The 21,898-nt window shown below is 34.4% G+C and overlaps 2 protein-coding genes across 3 annotated transcripts; both read right to left on the reverse strand.

Moving 5' to 3' along the window:
- Positions 1-246: 246 nt before the first annotated feature.
- On the reverse strand, positions 247-4,972 carry LOC112510215. Its single transcript, XM_025115551.1, has 2 exons — positions 4,415-4,972; positions 247-714 (listed from the first exon to the last, which is right to left on the reverse strand). The coding sequence occupies exons 1-2, from the start codon at positions 4,907-4,909 to the stop codon at positions 652-654; spliced, it is 558 nt and encodes a 185-aa protein (XP_024971319.1). The 5' UTR covers positions 4,910-4,972; the 3' UTR covers positions 247-651.
- Positions 4,973-9,341: 4,369 nt separating this feature from the next.
- Positions 9,342-21,255, reverse strand: LOC112508777 (putative RNA-binding protein Luc7-like 2). Of its 2 annotated transcripts, XM_025113523.1 has the most exons (13): positions 21,006-21,255; positions 20,384-20,436; positions 20,004-20,172; positions 19,841-19,904; positions 18,864-18,943; positions 17,703-17,856; positions 16,323-16,384; positions 12,827-12,901; positions 12,546-12,604; positions 12,131-12,212; positions 11,618-11,661; positions 11,244-11,498; positions 9,342-9,670 (listed from the first exon to the last, which is right to left on the reverse strand). In XM_025113523.1, the coding sequence occupies exons 1-13, from the start codon at positions 21,150-21,152 to the stop codon at positions 9,652-9,654; spliced, it is 1,263 nt and encodes a 420-aa protein (XP_024969291.1). In that variant the 5' UTR covers positions 21,153-21,255; the 3' UTR covers positions 9,342-9,651. The 2 variants fall into 2 exon arrangements, with proteins under 2 accessions (XP_024969291.1, XP_024969292.1); XM_025113524.1 differs by lacking the exons at positions 9,342-9,670; positions 11,244-11,498; positions 11,618-11,661 and adding an exon at positions 12,366-12,412 and having other exon boundaries at positions 12,130-12,212.
- Between the last annotated feature and the right edge of the window lie 643 nt (positions 21,256-21,898).

Genomic DNA, 21,898 nt, shown 5'->3' on the forward strand with positions numbered 1-21,898 from the left:
GTATGGTATACAAATGTGCATACAAGTAAATGAAGATGTTTCCTGGTTTCTATGTATATGTGCATACTGGAAAAATTACTTGTATGTGCATGTGCATACCGCACTAGATGTATGGTTACCAGGGTGTTCCTCAGTTTTTTATGGCTTTCCCCTTAACCTAACCCTTAGCTACAAAACATCGAGTACACAAAAGTAACTAAAAACAAAATGATTCCAATATATCAAACTCGAAAGTAGAACAGGAGGTCAAAGATACGCATACATATATTTCAGCATATACAATGGGTTTACCGCAACATCTTGGCATCATAATACAACCATTCAATTAAATATTTTTTGGTTAATTTACGTACATACGTAGAACTAAAGACCCATTAGTATTCCATATTTTTCGATCAACAAACAAATGTACTATGCTACATGACCCTAATCTTCAACAAAACACATGATTATACCAGCAAAAGTTAATCATTCAAGAACAGGGTAACTAAAACTGATGTGGGAAACTAACAAATCAGAAAGAAAAAAAATTTGACACCAAATAAATTGTTCTAAAAGAAACCCAACTCGAAGTTAGATTACCTTATCGAGCAGTTGAACGCAAACTCTTCAACACTCACCGAGAAACCGAAATGTTGGTTGTTCTAGAGGTTATGCAGCAGCCCTCTGTTCATCTCCCTCGCCGTGTTGCATCAGAAGCTTTTCATTTTTGTCCTGCAATATGTGAAAAGTCTTAGCCAAGAAGATGGTAAAGCCTAGGCAAACCAAGTAGCATTTAAACTGCACCATTGTGTTTGGTAAACAGGACTGGATGGGCGAGAGTGAGGTAGGCAGTGAAAGAATTGTGGTAGGGTTTAAAGGGTTTAGAGGTTTTAATTTGACATGGGTAGTGTTGTAATTTACCAACCTTGTCCCATCTTACATGTTCTTGTTCCACCTATTTGTCCCACTCAGGTCATGTCCTATCCCAGTCTAATATCACGCCAAACGTGGGACGACAAGTTTCTGTATTGTCTTGTCTTGTCCTGCTCCACATACCAAACGCACTACTGATCATGCAGATGCCAACCGTCTTATTGATGGAGCAATTAACCAGCAAAATTACTTTACTACATTGCACCATTGATAATGTAATCTATCATCAGTCTCAACTCCCATGAAACTATGGGATGTATCATATTTATGCAATGTTTCCTTTTTGGTGAACTTTACATCTAAAATTAGCCATGGTCTGTTTGTTAGCGCCTTAATGAGCTTAAGTGGACTCACAGTTTATTCGGTCAGCTATACATGATTGTTCGGTTGTGGCTAAATGATATAGAAAGTGGCTTATTCAGTAAGCTTCTAGAGGGGAGCTTCACTCATAAAGTCAAGTTTTTTCAAACCTGCCCGTTCCAATTAAAAAACACGCTCGTTCTATCCATGAAAAAAACTCCCCCAAACAATAACCTTTTCAATCTATACAAACACATTAATCGACAAACAATTTTATCAATATAGGACTTGATGGAAAACCAACCAAACAGCCCCTAAGTCAGTATTGTAAATGAGATAATGAATTCTTGCCATCAATTCGGATGGCATTTGTATGCTATGTGGTCTGCTAAGATCTGTTTACAGATATAATAAAATGAGTGAATCAGATTTTCAACCATTGTAAAAACCCACAAAGTTTGCAAGTTTTCGAACACCAAACTTGTGAATTCATTGCAAAATAACCATTGCACTTTGTTAACTTTTGGTCAAAACGCAAGAAAATTGCTACTTTAGTGGCTTTTGTGCATTTTCACAAGTATAATTGTCCTTTTGCAATGAAATGTGCAATTGTTGAGAATCTAATCCGCTCGTAACAGAATATACAACTACTCGATCTTTATCTTAAAAGCCAATACAATTTTAACCATAATGAATCAATCAAAATGAGGAAGCTGAATCCCACAGGTTGTCAATAAGAAATATAAACAAAACTACTCGGTACATGAAGAACGAACATCAAGAAAACAAGACAAGAATCCCTAAGAAAATTTAGGAACATATTTCAGTAGTAAAAACAAGTATGCAACATTTGAATGAATACCATAAATGTAAGTCATAGAAGTCGAGTAAGATGATAAAAGTTGAAAATCTTGCGACATCTTTGACTTCTCAATTCATAGGGTTTGAAGAATAAAAACAAGTTTTTACAAACTGAGGTTATCCGCTTCATAGGCCACCAGTTTACAAGGCAAATACCCCGAACGTACCACAAGGGTGGTGCCTGATTGGTTTGAGCTTGGCTCCAAAGGTCAAAAGTACCAGGAGGTCACAAGTTCAAATCCAAGGAGGAATAAAAATCCCCTTGTGGCCACGGAGGTTCAAATGCGGCGACTCCGGGTTATCTGCAAAGCAGGTGGTCGCCCTGGGATTAGTCGGCTCGCATAGCGGGTTGGATATCCAGGTTAATCAAAAAAAAAACCCCGAAAGTTACTCTAGAAATACGAGATTTTTCTAATACACCCTTGGGCTGTTTCATCATGTGACGCATTGTCTAATGATGTTTAAATAATTGGCTTCAATATGATATCAATGACCCTTCAATATATGATAGGAAATGAGGGCGGGCCTGACATGTGATTGTTGGTCAAAAAAAAAGAAAGCCAAGTTCATAATCTAGGGACAAAGCCGCCCTCAAAGAAGGCATTTGGATCAACTTTGTTCTATAACATTTTCAAGAAAACATATGCAAAATACATGTTCTATTTAACATCCAAATGCTTAAATCAGGCAAAGTAATCCCCAAATATTGTGATAATGTAATGCATCTCAAAAATGAATACGCTCTAAAACATGAGATGTGGCCTTAAAAAGGGATACCAAGGGCGTGTTGTTAGCAGCTTAATGGGACTCACAGCTTATTCGGTCAGCTACACATGATTGTTTGGTAGTGGTTTAATGATATAGAAAGTTGCTTATTCAGTAAGCTTCTAAAGGAGAGCTTCATGCAGATAGCCAAGCTTTTTCCAAACATGTCTCTCCCAAATAAGAAACACATTCCTTCTATCTATGAAAAAAATAACCTCCCAAAAAAAACCTTTGCAATATATATAGACAGGTTTACCCATACAGGACTTGATGGAAAACCAACCAAACAACCCCTAAGAGAGTGCTAACTATAAAATGCTTCAGCCTAATTGTTTTATCACTTAACTTTAGATACTCCCTTCTTTCCCAAAAAAAATTACATCCACTTTTCAATTTTTAAAGATTCCAACCAACTCCTTTTCAACTTAGTTCCACATCTCCAAATATAACCATTAAAATTTACTGATAAAGAATTTTATTATTGTCGATGTAGAAGTTGAAAATATCCCATCGGAACAACATCATAACCCAAAGTACTGAAGGGAACCCCAACTCAGCCCAAGCAAGATCATATCAAATACTCCCTCTGTCCAAGAGAAAATGTAATGCTTCACATAGCAATTCATGAACCAAAGAAGTTCCTAATCTCAAGTAATAACTATTAAAAGGTATATTAGAGCATCCACAGCAGGGGAGAACCCACTATTGTATACGGTGGCACGGGCCACCGCATCGTTCCTCCGTTGTAGTGTAAAAAATTATAGGGTCGTGAAAGGTGTCACTCTGTCATTTTGTTCTGTGCAACTGCATATGTTTTGAAACTAGAATGGTGACAACACGTTTTCCTTGGTAGAGTTGGTTTGCATGGTTTCTCCCACCCCAGACCCCGGTTCGAATCCAGTTTATGTCTTTCTCCTTGGCTTTTAGCTTTTAATTTCAAATTTATTATGTATCTGAAATACCTTGCAACAAAATGACTCAAACACAGAACCTCACATATGAAAAGCAAAGAACTAACCAATAGACCGATGATAATTTTGTGAAAAACATCCATATCTTTGTTTCTTATAGTCCAATGGTGCCACCACTTTGAAAAAATTTCTAGGTCCGCCTCTGATCCACAGTAGAGGTTCTTGTAAGAACCTCACTCTTCTACTTTTTCGTGCCACTTCAATAAAACTTACCAAAAATCAAATGGATGCTTTTTTAGGCAACCCAGATAGGAAGTGTTGGCATTTTCTTTCAAACAGATGGAATACCATTTATCTAGTCTAAGGAAGTGCTCCCTCCATTTCAGAATCTTAAAAATCTACAGATTGTCTGAGAATGCCAAGCAACATCCTTTGCTATTTCAGAGAATTGATATGCAAGTCCAAATACTTTCAACAAGAATATATATATATTATTACACATGTATTACCAATTTTAACCAATTCTATAATTAGGTAAAGACTGATACTGAACTTGTGATGAAATCCATACCAATTTTGAATTCGAAGAGTAATCTTCATGATCTCATGAGTGAAAGTTCAACATTTTTGATAGATGTTCAAGTATAAGAAGCTTAACTAACCTGAATGACGCGAGAATGATCCGTAAGTACGATTAATTCAGTACCAGAACCATCATCATCCAATTCGGTACAATCTCGAGGTATCTCAAACGAAGAAAGAGCAAATTGTTTATAGACAACACCAACATCAAAGTAAATGATACCAGTCGTAGGAACATCAACATGGATTCCTTTCACCGGAAACCAAAGGAATAGATCCTGAGTCGCGATTCCGGAGAGATTAGAAATTTGACCGTAGCTAAGAGATCCAGAGAAATTCCAATCGAATCGAACCCTGGTTTCGAATTTGGTATTACATGAACTGTTCAAATGCACTTGGAATCGTTGAGTTGATGGATCAATTGTGAAGTTTGTGATTCCTTTCGGGAGGAGACCAATTGGGAGACCATTTGAGCTTAGGGCGTCGTAAATCGATGGCGGTGATGATGATGATGATGATGACTGTTTTAAGATGAAGAACAATGATACGATCGTCGATAGAAGATGAAACCCCATTTTTGATCGGAGGAATCTATGAAGAAATTCGAAGGATTGTGTCAGGTTAGGGTTTATCTAGAAAAGGGAAACAAAATGGAGAGAGAAGTTTGGCTTTTATAGTTCGCCGTTTTAAACCTTTTTTTTCTTAAATAATTAAAATTTAAAAACAAATTACGTGGAAAATATATTTTTTCATGTAAATTTTATTTTCAAGAAAAAAAAATTAATAATAAAATAGACTTTTACGTAGAAAATCATTTTTTTACATATAGTATATAATTCATTAAAAAAATATTTAAGGGGTGTTTGTGATTGTTTATTTTAGATGTTTTTTGACTTATTTCAGTCTGGCACCGGTGATAATATTAAATACTACTGTTTGGATGAGGAAAAATAAAATTGTTTATACAGTATCAAACTGATAATAAACAGTTTTTGATAAGTTAATCATTCCTGACTTATGAAAAACTGTTTATTACCAGTTTACCATTTTAACCTTGTTTTATTAATGTTTGTTAATTATTAATCTTATTGATATAAATTATTAATTTTATTGATATAATTTTTTGTCAAATATATTATTATAAATGATGAAAAATAAATTTTTACATGTTAAAAATTTTAATAAATTAATAAGCAATAAGTCAATAATATGGATGACTGTCTTTTTTGATCATTTTACATATATAAGCAAAATTTGACAAACACTAAAAACAACTTATCAGCTTATTGTTTTTTGGTACCGCTATAAGCTAATCCATATGCTTTTTATAAAACTCCGGTTTAATACCACATAAGTTAATAAGCACTTTTTACAACAACAAAAAAAACACATAAGTTGTTTTAAATAAGCAATCCCAAACACCCCTTAGGTGACGTTTGTTTTTTAAGAGGTGCTGAAGTCTGAAATCTTATTTTACTTCTGATTAATAAGAAGTAGTGTTGAAGTCTGAAATCTGAACTGTTTGTTTTTGTAAACTGAATACCGTATGAATTTGTTTCAATTGTCTATTTACTGATTAGAAAATTATAATGTTGAACTTATAGATATTTTTTTCAGTTTCACGTATTTATTAATCATCATTATGAAATTTATATTTAAATTACATAATTAACATTCATTTAAACGAAAATATGTTATTAACGGTGTTTAATACATTTACATCCTAATAAAATATATTAATTGAGAGAGGTGAGGATTGATTTGGTAAGGATCGATTGCGATAAAATGATTGATTAAGGTTAATCGATTGAGAAACATCGTTATTAAAGATTTGAAAAACAATAAGAGACAAATAAGAGGTTGGTTTACCTCTTATTAGATAAAAAAAAAATAAGACATAAATGTCTCTGAAATTTTGAAAAAGGTAAACAGTCTGAATGACTTTGTCTCTTAACTAATCAGACATAAGGGGTTGAAAAGAGTTTTTTTTTTTTTTATGAAAAACAAACAATGCCATACATTTTTACACAGCATCTCCAACAGCTTTCTAAATTTTTTAAAATAACAAAGAAGAAAGCATAAGTTTTCTAAAAAAATTTACATTCATCTCCAACAGATTCTCTATTTTAGAGATTTTAACATAAATTATATTGTTATAATATTCTTTAATTTATCATCTCAATACAATTATTATATAATAACTCAATTTTATTGTTGGAATTAAATAAAATAATAATTTGTCTCTCAATATCAACTTCGAGATAATTCTTTATATTTAGGAGTTGTTTGGCAATTGCTGAATGGTTTGGTGCAAAATGATTAAAAGACTCTCATGATATAGTGCARAATGAAATATAATTATTTGGTAATTGTGTACAATGAAATTAGGGCTCTTAATGGTTAAGGGATAATGGTTAAGGGAGTTCCAAGATACAAAATCATTCAGAGGGTTTTAGAACCATTAAAAGACAGACTTTTTTTTTTGCCAAATAAGATTCATCTCTTAACGATTCAGATGTTGCCTCTTAATGTGTTTTCTCTATAATTCTCTATTTTAGAGAACAAGATAGCAAAGCTGTTGTAGCATTTTAAAGAACAAAAACTCATTTTTTTCTATTTTAAAAAAGTTGTTGGAGATGTTCTTAATTATTTAAGTTATGTTATATCCCTTACTTTTAATTTTTTTATGGTAGACTATTTTTATATTAACACACGTAATCGTATATTAACGAAAATGCAGTAAAGAAATACACCATTATAATCGTCTCGTTAATATGTTTAAAATAAACCCAACATTAAATATTGTTGGATTTAATCTTATATTATTAAATATTATAAGTAGTTATAAATTATTTTCAATACTTACATTTTATATTCTTATAATTACAGATTAAATAAAAAACTATTGGTAAAACATCTTGTTCCATAGGTTGTATTGGTAAAACATATCTTGGTTTCATTTTGATCCATAGTGTGGAGATGCATGTCATGTCTGTTCTATATAAAAGTCTTATCAAACGTGAAATAGTATATAAAAGGACAAATTGCATGGAAAAATTACATATTTTAACTTGATTCCTATTTCGGGTAACGTACTTTCAAAAAATTTATTTTGCTATCTAAAATGTAAAATTTTAAACATTTAAGTACCTAAGTAAATGATTGAAGCATTAATTGGTCATCATGCTAATCTGACGCGTGATGTGATATCCAATTCAGTATATTTATGCTAACATGGTTAGTGACATTAATTTTTTTAATCTAAAATTAATTTTTAACTTGTTACCTGGGTACTTAAATATTTAAACTTTACATCGTAGATACCAAAATGAAAGTTTTGAAAGTATGTTAGTACTTCACTTTTTCATGTAATTTGCGCTATAAAAAATGTTGAAGAAGCTCTTATGACACTTTCTTTCTTTGATTGGGTAATAATTAATATAACACTCTACATGATCATATCTTATTATGAATATGATTTAAGAGTTGTTTGTTTACCTCTTAATAGTTCTACTAAGAAACAACCTCTGAATCGTAAAAGGCAAATCTTGTTCGGCAAAAAAAAAGATTTGTTTCTTAATTGTTTTAAAACCCTTTGAATAATTTTATATCATGGGTCTACCTGAACCATTTAACGTCCTAATTTCATTGTAAACAATTATACTTTATCTTATACTATGTCATAAGAGTTTTTTTAATTATTTTGTACTAAACCATTCAACAACTGTCAAACAGCCTCTTAGATAAAAATATTGTCATCACATGTAATTATAAGCACAAACACAGAGACAATTGTTTTCGATACAAAATATATCGTCAATGATAACTATGCATAATCACATGTGATTATGCTTTAAGATACACCCAATATACCTCAAAGCCTTGGCTTCTTCACACGGTGCCTTGGTTTAACCCGCACATTGTGTCCGTTCTCTACAACCTTTGGCTCAGCTTCTTAGAGGGACTACAACCTTTCAGGTCCCGGAAGTTTGAGGCAGTAACAGGTACATGATGCCCTTAAACGTTCTAGGCCGGACATGCACTAAATGTCCATATTTTATTTATGAGTTACGTTCAAAAATAAATAAATATTTTTTAATTTTCAACTTAATTTTGAGATAGAAAAACTCGATAATCCACTGAATCAAGTCTAATCGACATTTTTTGTCCAACAGGTTTAATATAGCAAACACGAGCATATTTTCACAAACTAAGAACTTGTTAATACGTGTTATAAGCAGATCGGGTGTACCCACTTATAAACGGGACGAAAAAGTTGTACAATTAATAAAACAAAACGGTTCAAAATATATAATTTTCTTCCCGTCTTGAAATAGAACGTAAACAGATCGGGCCAGCCAGTCCTAAATCGGCTTCTCTAACAAGCTATACTTTCGGTGAACAACTCTACTACCAACTACTTTACATTGTGTGCATATGCATTCATATATGGTAACTAAGGGGACGTTTACCAAACGCTTACCGAGTGAGCGCTTACCAGCATGAGTCACCACCTTTACCTTATCGGGTTACATTCTCAACCATCAAAATGGATTGTTGATAACCGACTACTACCCGATAAGCGATTACAGGGTAAGATTCTTCTCCATCATTTACAGAGCAAGATTCTTGGTTTTCACTAGGCCTCTTACCGTATAAGATTCTTGGTCTTTGCAATGTTCACATGATGCGACACCCGTAGTCCTCAACTCAATAACTCAACTCAACAAGTGTTCGGGAAACTTCCCCCAATATGCCATTTACCAAACGCTAACCAGATAAGTGCTTACCAGGCCATTTACCTAACCGCATGAGCATAGCAAAGACCGAGAATCTTACCCGACAAAGAGAATGGTGATCTTACCCAAGAACCCCAGTATATCTCACATGAAGATTGGCATATTGTTGTCTACCCGAAAAAGTAGAGTGACGGTTTTAATAATGATCTCCAACTTGTGAAAAATGTATGAAAGAAAGTTAAAAGAGTTAGTCCAGCAAACGGTATGCTTGACGTTCAAATAATTTCATAACGAAACCAGAATCCGTCAAGAAAAGCATAGACTTACAGCGATAAGACGATAGTATAATTTGGGTGCCACAATCCTGCACTTAAAAGCTCTGAACATGGTGAAGAAGATGCAACACTACTATACATAGAGCTGCTCTAGAAAAACAAACATAAAACGGTAATCCCGATAAGAAAACAAATACAAGAGCAGTTTCTTCTAGTATCAAATTAGAAATCCCACTAGTTCAACCAAAAAAACAAAACAAATGTTCCCAGAAAAGAAGAAACCTTCTTTCATCCGCTTCATGGCTAGTATCGGTCATAGCGCCTGCTCACGAGTTCAAATTAAAGAATATCATCAAAATGTGATCAAATGAACCAAATACAAACATCATCATCCCACACTATCGAACATCTTTGAGTGTGTTTGGTACGAAGATGGGATTGGACGGGAAGAGAGAGAGAGAGGGTGAGGTAGGTGAGTCAAAGAACTGTGCAAGGTTTTAGGGTGAGTTTGGTATACTGAACTGAAAAGAACAGAACAGGGATCACTCTTCTACATTTGGCATGACTTTTTTGTGGAACAAACAAGAACACAGGGGAACGGAGTGTTCCACCCACACCTTATGCAACAAGGTGAAACATGCCTATATTTTACCAATATACCTTCAAAATAAAACCTAAAATCTCCCTCTTTACATTTTACCGATTCTTTAAATTTTATTTATTGTATTTTATTCTCTTTAAACTCACTTTACTGTCCTCAAAATATTATTTTTTATGTATTCTATAGTTTGGTTAATTTATGCAATTTATTAAATATTAATAAAAATAAAACAATATAGAAAATGTATAAAAATAAAATTTGGAAATTAGTGAACTCAAAATTTTGGTGTCAAGATTCTTGTCTTGACGAAAACTTTCTAATGATATATTTTGTTACAAAAAACATTTATTATATTTGAGTAAATTACCTTTTTAGTCACGGTTTGTTAAAAATTGCAATCGTCCCTGTGGTGGTTTAAAAATTGTAGTTTTCGTCCCTATGGTTTGTAATTCATTGCTATTTTCAACCTATGTTGTCGTTTCGGTCCATGTGGTTTACAATTCTTTACTATTTTGGTCCCTTGTACTTTAAAAGTAGGACTTAGTCCAGGGAAAAAAACAACAATAAATCATAGACTAAAAGGACTAAAACAGTAATTTCTAAACCACAGGAACAAAAAATAGCAATTTTTAATAAACCATGGGGACGAAAATTGTAATTTAATCATCATAATTTAATAAATTACATAAATTAATCAAAATATAGAAAAAGATATAAACAAGTCATTAGGGGTACAATGGTCATTTTACCAGTCCAGTCATGTCAGTCTTACCAAATGCTGAACAGTTGTCTTATCCCGTTTTGCCCATCCTGGGTACCAAAACGCACCCTTTAAAATGACATGACATGGATTGTTTAGTAATTTACAAATAGTCGCATCTGCGTGATTTTTGTTCAACCTACTTTCGTGGGACAAAAAATGATGTTTGTCCCACTCAATCACGTCTTGTCTGGGTCAAAATCTTGAACAAAACATGAAAAAAAATTGCTCCGTCCTATCCAGCATACCGAACGCATTCCTAGGAACTTCTATCCAACATGGCATATAATTTGATTCTCACCAAGGGCTATCACTTCCTTTCAAAACACACCCATCGGTCCAAAGATCTAAAATTTTCCTAATTGATGCGAGGAAGCGTTTTGCATGAACCCAACAGACAAGTTGGAGGGGAAAAAAAACATAGGATAGGATGGTTGGTTATTGCTTAATGCATGCATCTATGAGTCAAACTAAAGTCATCTTAAAAGGGAAGCTAATAAAGCATGAAATTAGGTTAGGTTATAGAAATGGAACCTTTGACGATCATAATCCCTGGGACGCTCCCTTGAGTGCGATCGCGATCTGTGCCGACTCCTTGAATCATAGCTACGCGAACGATCTCGATCTCTTTCTCTATCACGATCATAACGGTCATAGCCACGACCGCGATCATGATGCCTATCACGGTCTCTACTCCTACGATCATGATCCCTTACACGATCACGGCTACTTGCTCGATCATGATCTCTGCTTCCTTCCCGCTCAAGATCCCTGCTTCGTTCTTTTGATCTAAGAAATTATTTCAAGGGCATCAACATTTTTCCTCAATGTAAAAAAGGTGACCATTGACACTGTAGTCCCACATTTTGCAGATAAACAATGAGAAGATACAAAAAAGAAATAATTACCTTCTGTCATCTTCAATAGGCTTCCTTTTATTGTTTCTCTCTTCCTGATAAAATCAAGACAAAAAAATCACACCTGAGTGCTTCAAAAAACAGTCCCACCAACAGAAAATAGAATCTTGTGAAGCAAATGATATATTACTAACGTCCAGTGTCATAAAAATGATAGCGAAAATGATATTCCAAATTACGTCAAATTGCTACAAGAAAAAAGGATGACTTGAATGCGAGTGCCTCTTATAGGTTAGAAGAACTTGGAGATGATAAATTGTAAATCAGGTACGTCATAACCGAAAGTGAAAATAAGCTGGCACCAGATTCAAATACATTAAACACCAATATGGTTACATGCAGATTCAAGCGGAAGTACAAACACCGACATCAATTGAAGAACCAGTAAACCAGATACCATATTCAGTTTTTAAAGAAGTTAGCAAGTTAAAATACAAATGCAGGATTTGAAAAGCAAATAGCGGAAGTCATCATTCAGGGTTAAAAAAGTAAGTAATATATTACCTGAAGATCAGCTAACTTCTCCCGAATTTGCATATAGCCAAGGTGTAGCTTTCCTCCAAAATGATCCGCTAAGCGGCGGTCACTGAGAGACACGTTATAAGAACATAACAATTCATCAACTTAAAACAATTACCGACCCATCATAACTAATAAAGATATCATAAAACTGTCCCACAATTGTTTAGCTAATGGTAGGATGATCAACAAGCATATTGCAGAAATTTAAAAAACGCACATTCTTTAGCTGCAAAAGTTTATCCTCGTAAAACTGGGCCCAAAAGCCTGCTGGTGACAAGGAGGTATAATCGCCAGGTCAAACACTGAAGTACTTTAAACCCCAAATACTAGTTCTTGGTCATCCTTTAAATAACTAATTAAATAAGCTCTTCATCATATCTAAAGAAGAAAAAATTACCTGTCATAAACACTTAAGAACGCTCCACATATGTCACAAACACGTAACTTCTGATCAGTCTGTAAAAAGCAAAGCAGGATGGTCAAGCAAAAAGAAGCTCCTAAAGTTTACAAGTTATCAATTGCATTTGAAAGAACATTTTTTAAATAAATGCTACCATATCTAACAACCTTTTTAATCATTGAAAAGAACAAATTTCATGATGGTAAATTTAATAAAAGCTGCCATGCGAGGTGGACTATTATATCGGAATTCGGAAGTAGATGAGATAGAGAACTTACAACTCGCACATCTGCAGCAGTATACTTAGACGAGTCTGTAACTGTTTCCTGGCGAGGAGGCAACTGCATTGAAAGCTACATAAAAAATTGAAAAACATAAGAACAACCAAGTATACGAAAGAGAGAAACAAGGCAAACCCACAAATGATCGAGTATAACAGCAAGCATTAACCCAAACTAGTTGGGGTAAGTCTCTACAGATCTTTAACCAACCCAAGGTCTCAGAAGACATGAACACTCAGGTCACAAGAACATGAACAACATGCTTTTACGTTCTCCACTAACAATCCCGTGCATTGCAATACCTCCGTCAGTCAAACATCTAGACTATTTCCGCCAGCATCTCTGGGCCTACCGTCCCTCTCCATGCACCCTTCTCTAGAAATAGTCTCACCTTATCATCGGTACATCCTGTTGGAGTCCCACGTCGGTTAGACTTGGACCATTTCTCCTAAACATATGTTGCAACCTCCCTTCTCTCCTCGAGGACTCTTTTGGAGAGTAATCTAATGGGGTTTCACATATTCTCACATGGTATCAGAGCCAAGGTAATTTGTACTCAGCTAGGTCCCTCTCTTGTCTAGCCCCCTTTCAACACTCTGGAACAATGCGTGTCTGTCTAGCCTTCATTGGAGGGGGCGTGTATCAGCTAGACTTGGACCATTTCTCCTATATATATATATGTTGGAACCTCTCTTCTCTCCGCAAGGGCTCTTTTGGAGAGTAATCTAATGGTGTTTCACATATTCTCACACATCCCAAGTTCTACATCAAGTATAACCAAACTATCTGTAGCGATGTTCTCGAAATATACTCATTGGTCATCTTTATCATCCTTGTGTAGCAAAGCCTCTACCCTACGACTCAGCATTTAAATCTGTGTTGCAATCACACAAATATTGGCATGTAAAATTATAACAGAAATCAGGACAAGCAACTAAGGTACATTGCAGATATTTCAAAATATGCTTGTCTGATCCATAACATCTTATCATTGACAAGCGAGTTGAATACATCCTCCATACCCAACCATCAAGCTAGTTAACATATCATTCTCGTGATCATAGTTTATAAGATAATCAGCTTGTATGGATCATAGAAGAAAGTTTGAGAATATTAAAGGGACCTCCATAGTGGATTAGGAAATGTAATCCGCCATTTTCTCTACTTTCTTCTTCACTGGTATATAAATTAGCCAAAAATCAAGGCTATGCTAAGGGTTCAGATGCAGAATGCATGTCTTGCATAAGTTGTTCACTTACATGTATACCTAACTTGTTCTAACCTTAACATCTGCAGCTGATAGTATTCTTAAAACCCATCACATTTTGATTTTGAAAACAGTTAACCGTCCAATCAAAAATCTAAATAAGCTTTTGAGGGTCATACTTTTAGGAGTATATACAATTTAGTGACCAATGTCAAAATTCTAATTTTTACTGACCAAAATACTTATAAAACTAAGGTCATTCCCATGCGGATTGAAAATTGATGCTTATCGTTTATTACATTGTTGTTGATGAGGTGATGATGTGTACTTTTTTAAAACATTTAAATGCTGATACTTAAAAGTTGAGCAAAAAATCAAATATACAAGTATCAGCTCATCAAGTACAAACAACTGATGCATAAAATCTCACATAAAAGTAATAATGCAAAGGATTTGAAAATGATAATGGAACATGTTCAATTCTAAAAGGCTTTATTACAAATATTAAAAATAATTTAACACTCACACATACATAGGAAATGGCTGACGCCCTTATCTATGGCAAAACCCATTTCAAATCCCTTACCATCTTCCATGCCAAAACAAATCCACGCATAGCTCTACCCTAAAAACAATTAAATTCCATTTCTTTTGCATCCCACTAGTCCTCATCTTCATCATCTAGAGTAGGGGTGCACATACATTAGGTTGGCTGGATTGAGGGCAGTCCAGTAACCAACCCAACCCAACCAACTACTTCGGGTTAGAGAAACGTAACCCCTCAAACTATTTTCCAAATGCTTGTACACCTTAGATATCTCTTGATTGTACTCAAGAAATGATACTTGTATAATAGACTTTCTACTCAAAGAGATAATTATAATACACTTTATTTTATAATGAAATAGAACGAAAATCACCTTATTAGTTATTACAAATTGATAAATATTTTTGTCACCAAATTCTAAAATCTAAAAGTTAGATGTCCGAACCCTGTCCCCAAAAGGTATGATCAATGATTGTCTTTTATGTTTTTCTTTTACTATAAATGCATGGTCAACTTCACTCAATTCTTTTTGGGTTGTCTTAAATAGAATGAAGAGCTAGACAAAACAAATGAACTCTTCCTTCATTACTTCGTATGTTATCATCATTTTATACCCAAACTCTCAAGACTATTTAGAAAACTAGTCAATGGTGGCCCTCCATGGATTCACCTATATAAGCTGCAGCTGAAGTTGCAATAATTAGAGCTTGAATACCATTTGTAAATAATCCAAGAAACATGACAGGGATAGGAACCACTGAAGGCTAACCTAGCCTCCTCCGTCCCCCGGGACCAGCAAGGGGTAGTACAGGAATTTTCACCTATTGTCCATTGACTACATCTTTCGGCCTAATCTTAGGCCCTGACTCACCCTCCCTGGACGAACCTTGCGGAGGAACCCTTAGGTTTTCGGAGCATTGGATTCTCACGAATGTTTGCGTTACTCAAGCCAACATTCTCACTTCCGCTTCGTCCACTGCCGCTCACGCGGGTGCTTCACTCTAAGGCGGAACGCTCCCCTACCAATATATTTTTACATCCCACAGCTTCGGCAGATCCCTTGGCCCCGTTCATCTTCAGCGTAAAAGTGTTGATAAATTCTAATCCTCTTAGGGAATTAAATTTATGCATAAGACAAATCTTCATTTCCATCCTTTTCATGCTTCTATTTGATGTCTTCACTTTCCAAGAAAATATTCATTTCTATTCTTTTTGATTTTTCGCTCATTAGAGGATGAAGTCTTAGTAGACAAATATTCATTTCCGTTCTTTATCCCCCTAATGCCAAAGAAGTCTTCAACTTTGCCATTTTTACTTCAGGTTTCGGTGTAATCAAATGTTAATCTCAAAGTACACTCATTTTCTACTCATGATCGATTTCATTCTAAGTATTCAATCTACAACTTTGGATCAAAACACAACATGATTTTCCAAAATGTTTACAAGCTAGAGCTGAATTTGAGTTCCAAAATGAAATTTGAGCTATAAATTTGATGAATGTACAACCTAGTCTCACTAATTAACACAATAAAATTGGCAAAAGAAAACATACATCACGTCATTTCACACTCCATGAGCTCGCCTTGACCTAGGGTGCAATCATATTCCAATGTGGAAAATACTAGCCAACTTCTACGATAAAGAAAAAGAGAACCAGAAATCTTTAAATATTGAAGACGTATAATTCAGAACAGAAATGGTTGAAATAGAAAAATAATGCATATTAAGAAGTGGTCAACCTTTTTAAGTGCTTCAGCCTCTTCGAGCGCTTTTTGTGCTTCATCCACCATTCCTTGCTCGCCTAGAAAATGAGTGTGTTAATTACAAGATTTATTTCACAAAAACATAAATAAATATATGATGCAACTAAAAGCAGTGCTATATGCAGGTGTACTATATACATATTAGATACAGCTTTTTACTTTAAACAAACAAAATGAACAAATCCATTGACCATCCCAGCATATTAATGGCACTGCTCACAACCACTGTGTTAAGGACAAAAATAAATAAATAAAATGTTCCAGAAACCATGTTCTTACCAATTTATTATACCTAGAAAAGAACCAAGACTCCGAATTATTAACATCCAGACCCTGTTGAGCGGTTTACAGGTGTATATTCGCATTAGTCATTTACGGACACAGTGATACAAATACTACCCATAGCCATAAACGTGGACGACCTCCCTAGGCTCAACTAAGATGAACTTTTTGCTCACCCTGTATTATGAGAAGATTTTTCCCGATCTACATAGATCAATATACTGATAAAGTGATTACAGAACTTACACCATGGCATGTCAAAACAAGAAATACAAAGGCAAGAACCAAAACTTTTATGTACATGACATTTTGTTTAAGAATGCATGGTGTAAAACTATAAACAACGCAACACATGACTTAATTCTGAGTCTAAATCATCATATGTTGTAGACAACAAGGGAGTGACCGACAAAGAGAGTATGAAAACAACAGACTCCTTATACCAATTTTTTGTAATACACATCATATAAGGTACCACAACTTCTGTAAAAATTATTAATTAACCTCTGGAAAACAATAACAATAGTACTAACTTTAGCAACAACTTTCCTAAGCTCAAGTTCAAAGCAATTTTACAGCTTAAACACAATTTACAAGTCATCAAAGAAGCATTGCTCTAAATTTGAAAACTGTCATCTTAAAGAATTGCTTTCTTTTAAACAATAAGCCAATATGTGCTAGACTATAAGAAAGATATTCAAATAAACCATATCATGTCAACACCTAAGATGTTGATGCATATGCTAAAGCTTTCCATCTTGGGGTATCTAGAAAGTAGGAAGTGACAGGGATCGTCCATGAATGTTATATGTTCATAGTTTAACTATACTATAAACAAGGAGAAAACGCCTGTACATGGTAAAGAGAATGAAACATGTAACTGAAGAAGAAACATGAAAAGGAGAATGTTACAAAGACACATGAATGGAAAAAAGAGAAAGACGTCCATTATAATGTGTAGTTAATAAGGGTGTAAAATAATGTGTGGAGCCACCCATCACATGTATGTAGACCACATATGCAAATGAAAACCGAAAATAAAACAACTCACAATGATTTGTAAATTCAACTTACCAAGATCTTCTGCTTTTTTCAGCTTCTCGTTAATCAACTCCTGAGTGCGAGCATCAGGAGTAGCCAAAGGCAATGGTGCCAATGGAGGAGGATTTGCAAGCGGTTGAGGTAAAGAAGCTCGATCTTTGTTGAATGCGTCCAATAAAAGCATCGACTGGTAATGGAAACAAAACCACTCAGAATGAAAACAAAAACAAATTGCCAATGATCAGCGAGTAGATGGCAGTCAAAAGACCTGATGATTCATGGAATCCAACAAAAAGACTATAACTTCATCCATCCCAAACAAATGACCCTTTTGCTCAAATGGTTTTCAAATTAAGATGATCTCTAATTGTTTTCATTAATCATATGTATCAATTCCTCCAACCCAAACATAGGTCCGCTTAGCTATTTCCATGGAATTGCAATCTGAAGATAAATTCTATTGGGCAATTCCGTTTTTTTAAAGATGAGCAAACAATGAGCTCTTCGTAATGACAGCTTTCGAAACATAACCTTTTCAACAGAGAATTTTAAGACTTTTTGTAAGAAAGGAAGTATCAGGTAAGAATCAAAATTCACCCTCTGAGCATCTGAGAAAATTGCACTGTGATGGATTATATTAAAAAAAAAGGGCTCCCACATGCAAGATTTTATCAAAAAAAAAAACATTGTTTAAAAGTCATTTGATTAATTTAATTGATTGTTGAACTTATAAGAAATATTTTTCAAGAAAAGTGAATAAAACATGTGCTAAAGAAATTACAAAAAAATATACAAGTATTTTTTGAACAGTTGAAAAAAACTAAAATGCCCACTTAATTTTTGAGCCGAAACTGAAAGCCAAAAGATTCAATAAATTCATCATGGAGCAAGTAACCATTCCAAACAATCAGTCTTTTGTCAAACAATACAGCTTTATACCATGCTAAACACATTTACCATTTAATCAAGCAATAGGTTTATTATACCCTCAAAGTACATTGTTATCATAATTATTTACAGAACTCTCGAGTAAATCTGTGAATGCAGTTAACAAACCAGCCAACTAGAAGTCTAGAACCCAATTGTTCTCGCTTTCCCTTTATATAGTTCAGAGAGCAAATAAAAAATTATACTTATCTACCACATTTGCATATAATCACAGCTTTATTTAGATGTCTAGGAGAGCACATGTACCTGTTTGTCTGCTCTTTGTGTTCTGAGTTCTTCAACCATCTCCAAAGCTCGAATCTTCATATCTGCTTTCCCTTCCAAGTCTGGAATGCCGCAATTAAAATAAAAGAAAAGAATGATCAGAAATCAAGAGATAATAGTCTAGCATATATTTATGTGACCAAGAAAACAAATGACTTAGAGCTGCTAAGCTATAGTTAAATTAATCATATCAAATAGCATGCAAAATAATGAAATGTCACTTAACCAAAAAAGATTATAGTTAAAATTGCAATGAACACCTATGTCTGCTACATTAGATTCGACTTAACTGGAAAATGACAAACAAACTGAAAAGCTTAATGACTTAAGAACCTAGAGATCTTTTTGTTATTATCAGAAAGTAGACATGAATGTTTGGCTTTTTCCATAGATGTCAATCAGTCATAGAAGAGCTTTGAAGTTCGGATACAGATACACTTTAAAAACCTGAATACATCGGAATATCAAAATCACCCTGAGTATATGCTCAAATAACTCTATGCGTCCAGCTCAGATGAGAAATCAATGCATGACAAACAAAGCTTGCTACATTTTTCCTCAGCAAAAAAATGAAACTCCAACAGCAGCAAGGTTATCATTTTTCACATGGAAGTTTGTATCCTTTTATCAAAGAAACAGCACAAAAGAATACACTTAAAATGAACTTCAGGCAATTCTCTTTACTCAAATGAACAAGTAATTTGAGTAAGATCTGAGTGCTAACCGAACACCACTTAGATATTAAATTTGCAAAGTACTTAGGCTACTGCACTCATAGCATGCCATGTGTTCCAGCGTTCAGACAAACATATATTAGTTAAGGATGACAGACACTAGCATAACTCAGTCCAAACTTACTGATTCTTGCGCTGGTTTGGAATGACGTGAAAACAAATATAAAAGCATACAGAAATATTGGAGTAAATTTAAAAGATTCAACTGCAACCAAAAGACTTAACCATATTGATCAGCTTCTTTCAGCTTCTCCTTTATCTGCTTGGACAATTCAAGAATCTCAGGTGTCTGCACGTTTAGCAAATCAGCAAATGAGACGAACCATAATTTGATACAAATGTGCATAGAGGCAGGCGTTATTCAAAAAAGCCAAGAAATCCAATCCACCTGAGTAACCTCCGACACAGAAATAGCAATAGCTGCTTTAGCATCCTCCTCACTAAGACGTTTAAGAGCTCTGGCAATTTTTCTGTCACATTCAACAATGAGCCTGTCTATAACATCCTCCAATTCCCTATCATAGTTATCTTGACCTTTTGCCTTGGCTTCTTGGTATCTGAATGCAGTTAAGTAACACCGACACTAAAAACACTAAAGTTCAAATCTCAAACATAGTATACGATAGGAGATATAATCATGCATTTATCAGCTCTATAAAGCTAAAGAGCAAAAGTCAGAAGTAAAACATAAAGTGGCAACATCAAACACATAGCATAACTGTCTAAATAACCAAATATGGTCCAGTTATAAGGGTGAAAAAAGGATACTCTTTCCTCAGCTGAAATGAGTGCACCTTCGGGCATGGTCCCATGTCCATTTTCTGAAGTTGAAAACACAAACATTGAGTAAGCGTGGTACAATTTGTAACCAAAACAAAACGAATGGCTAGCTCAAATCATATGAACATGTAGACTATAATAAGGGAGAAAGTGCAGTGTAATTACATAATACTTCATAAATTCATTGTTTCTTAAAATGGTATCATTATGTTTTTTACATTACACTGATCTCTCTGTGTTAAATCTCGCTGAGTGTTCCATTAAGGCCCTATAAACGTTGAAATATCGACAATTCCAAACCCTAAACCCAACAAATTTGGTTTCCACTCAATATGCGACTTGAGAATAAAGCATCATTCAATAATCGACAATTTGGCTTCAACTTGCTTTGTTGTTTCATCTAAAGTTTGATTATTGTGCACGAGAGCTATGTAATAAATTGACTAATTTGCAGAATAGGGTTTTCCCCGACCCTCATAACCTACTTTGTGTAGCACCAATACAAAAAATAAAAAAACCCTGGGATGCGGTTTTTTGTCAAGACGATTGTTCTACGAGTACGTGTGTGCATAACTGCATATAGGCAGACAAATGGTTTTGCGTTACTTACAGTGAGTTGGAAAAGTTCGTGAGGACAAAGGCCGACTAAGAAGAGACGACAGACATCACGATCGTAGTACTTGCGATTGACTTCTCTGACATCTCCATTCCGATTTGCTCCCATCAACACATCGAGCTGCTTCCTTATTGCATCCATCAGAACAAACTCCTTCCCTTCTCCGCCCAAAGACGCAGTGGTTAGGGTTTTGGTGTTTGGTTTTCAGGGAAATTTCGGAACAACGCACGATAAAGTCGACGATGTGTGTGTGTATATATATATATATTATATATAGTAGGTTAAGCAACGTGCGTGACCCTACCATCATAGGAACAAATTTCATTTTAATTTTGGTTGTTTTGAGTCCGGTTGTTTTTTTTACTATTTATGGATGTTTGGGATTGCTTATAAAAGCTGTTTTTTAATTTATTTTAGTTTGGCATCGATGATAATTTGTTTTATAGTGTTTGGATAAGAAAAAAAATCGCTTATACCGGTGCCAAATCGGTAATAAGTTGTTTTTGATAAGTTAATCATTTATGACTTATGAAAAACTGTTTATTACCAGTTTACAATTTTAACCATGTTTTATTTAACTTCGGTTTGATACAACATAAGTTAATAAGCACTTTTACAAAAAAAACATAAGTTGTTTTAAATAAGCAATCTCAAACACCCCCTTAATAGGTCTATTAAGAGATAGTTTTTAGATCGTTAAGAGGTGGATCTTGTTTAGCAAAAGAAAATATTGCCTCTTAATGGTTCTAAAATCATGTAGATGGTTTTATATCTTGAGTCTCTTTTAACGATTCAGCGTCCTAATTTCATTGTAAATAATTATACTTCATTTTGCACTATATCATAAAAGTTTCTTAATTATTTTCACCACTTTATCATTTTGCACT

This window comes from Cynara cardunculus, assembly GCF_001531365.2.
Source record: "Cynara cardunculus var. scolymus isolate 2C chromosome LG 3, CcrdV1, whole genome shotgun sequence".
Taxonomy (NCBI): domain Eukaryota; kingdom Viridiplantae; phylum Streptophyta; class Magnoliopsida; order Asterales; family Asteraceae; genus Cynara; species Cynara cardunculus.

Bases quoted from the DNA above. Each gene is read 5' to 3' on its own strand.
- LOC112508777 (XM_025113523.1), bottom strand. From the start codon at position 21,152: ATGGATGCAATAAGGAAGCAGCTCGATGTGTTGATGGGAGCAAATCGG. The intron at 20,173-20,383 runs GTATCCTTTTTT...AACTGCATTCAG, and splicing joins TCATTTCAGCTGAGGAAAGA to ATACCAAGAAGCCAAGGCAA. The intron at 12,605-12,826 runs GTAAGTTCTCTA...TGCTTTTTACAG, and splicing joins CTGCTGCAGATGTGCGAGTT to ACTGATCAGAAGTTACGTGT.
- LOC112510215 (XM_025115551.1), bottom strand. From the start codon at position 4,909: ATGGGGTTTCATCTTCTATCGACGATCGTATCATTGTTCTTCATCTTA. The intron at 715-4,414 runs GTTAGTTAAGCT...CACATATTGCAG, and splicing joins ATCATTCTCGCGTCATTCAG to GACAAAAATGAAAAGCTTCT.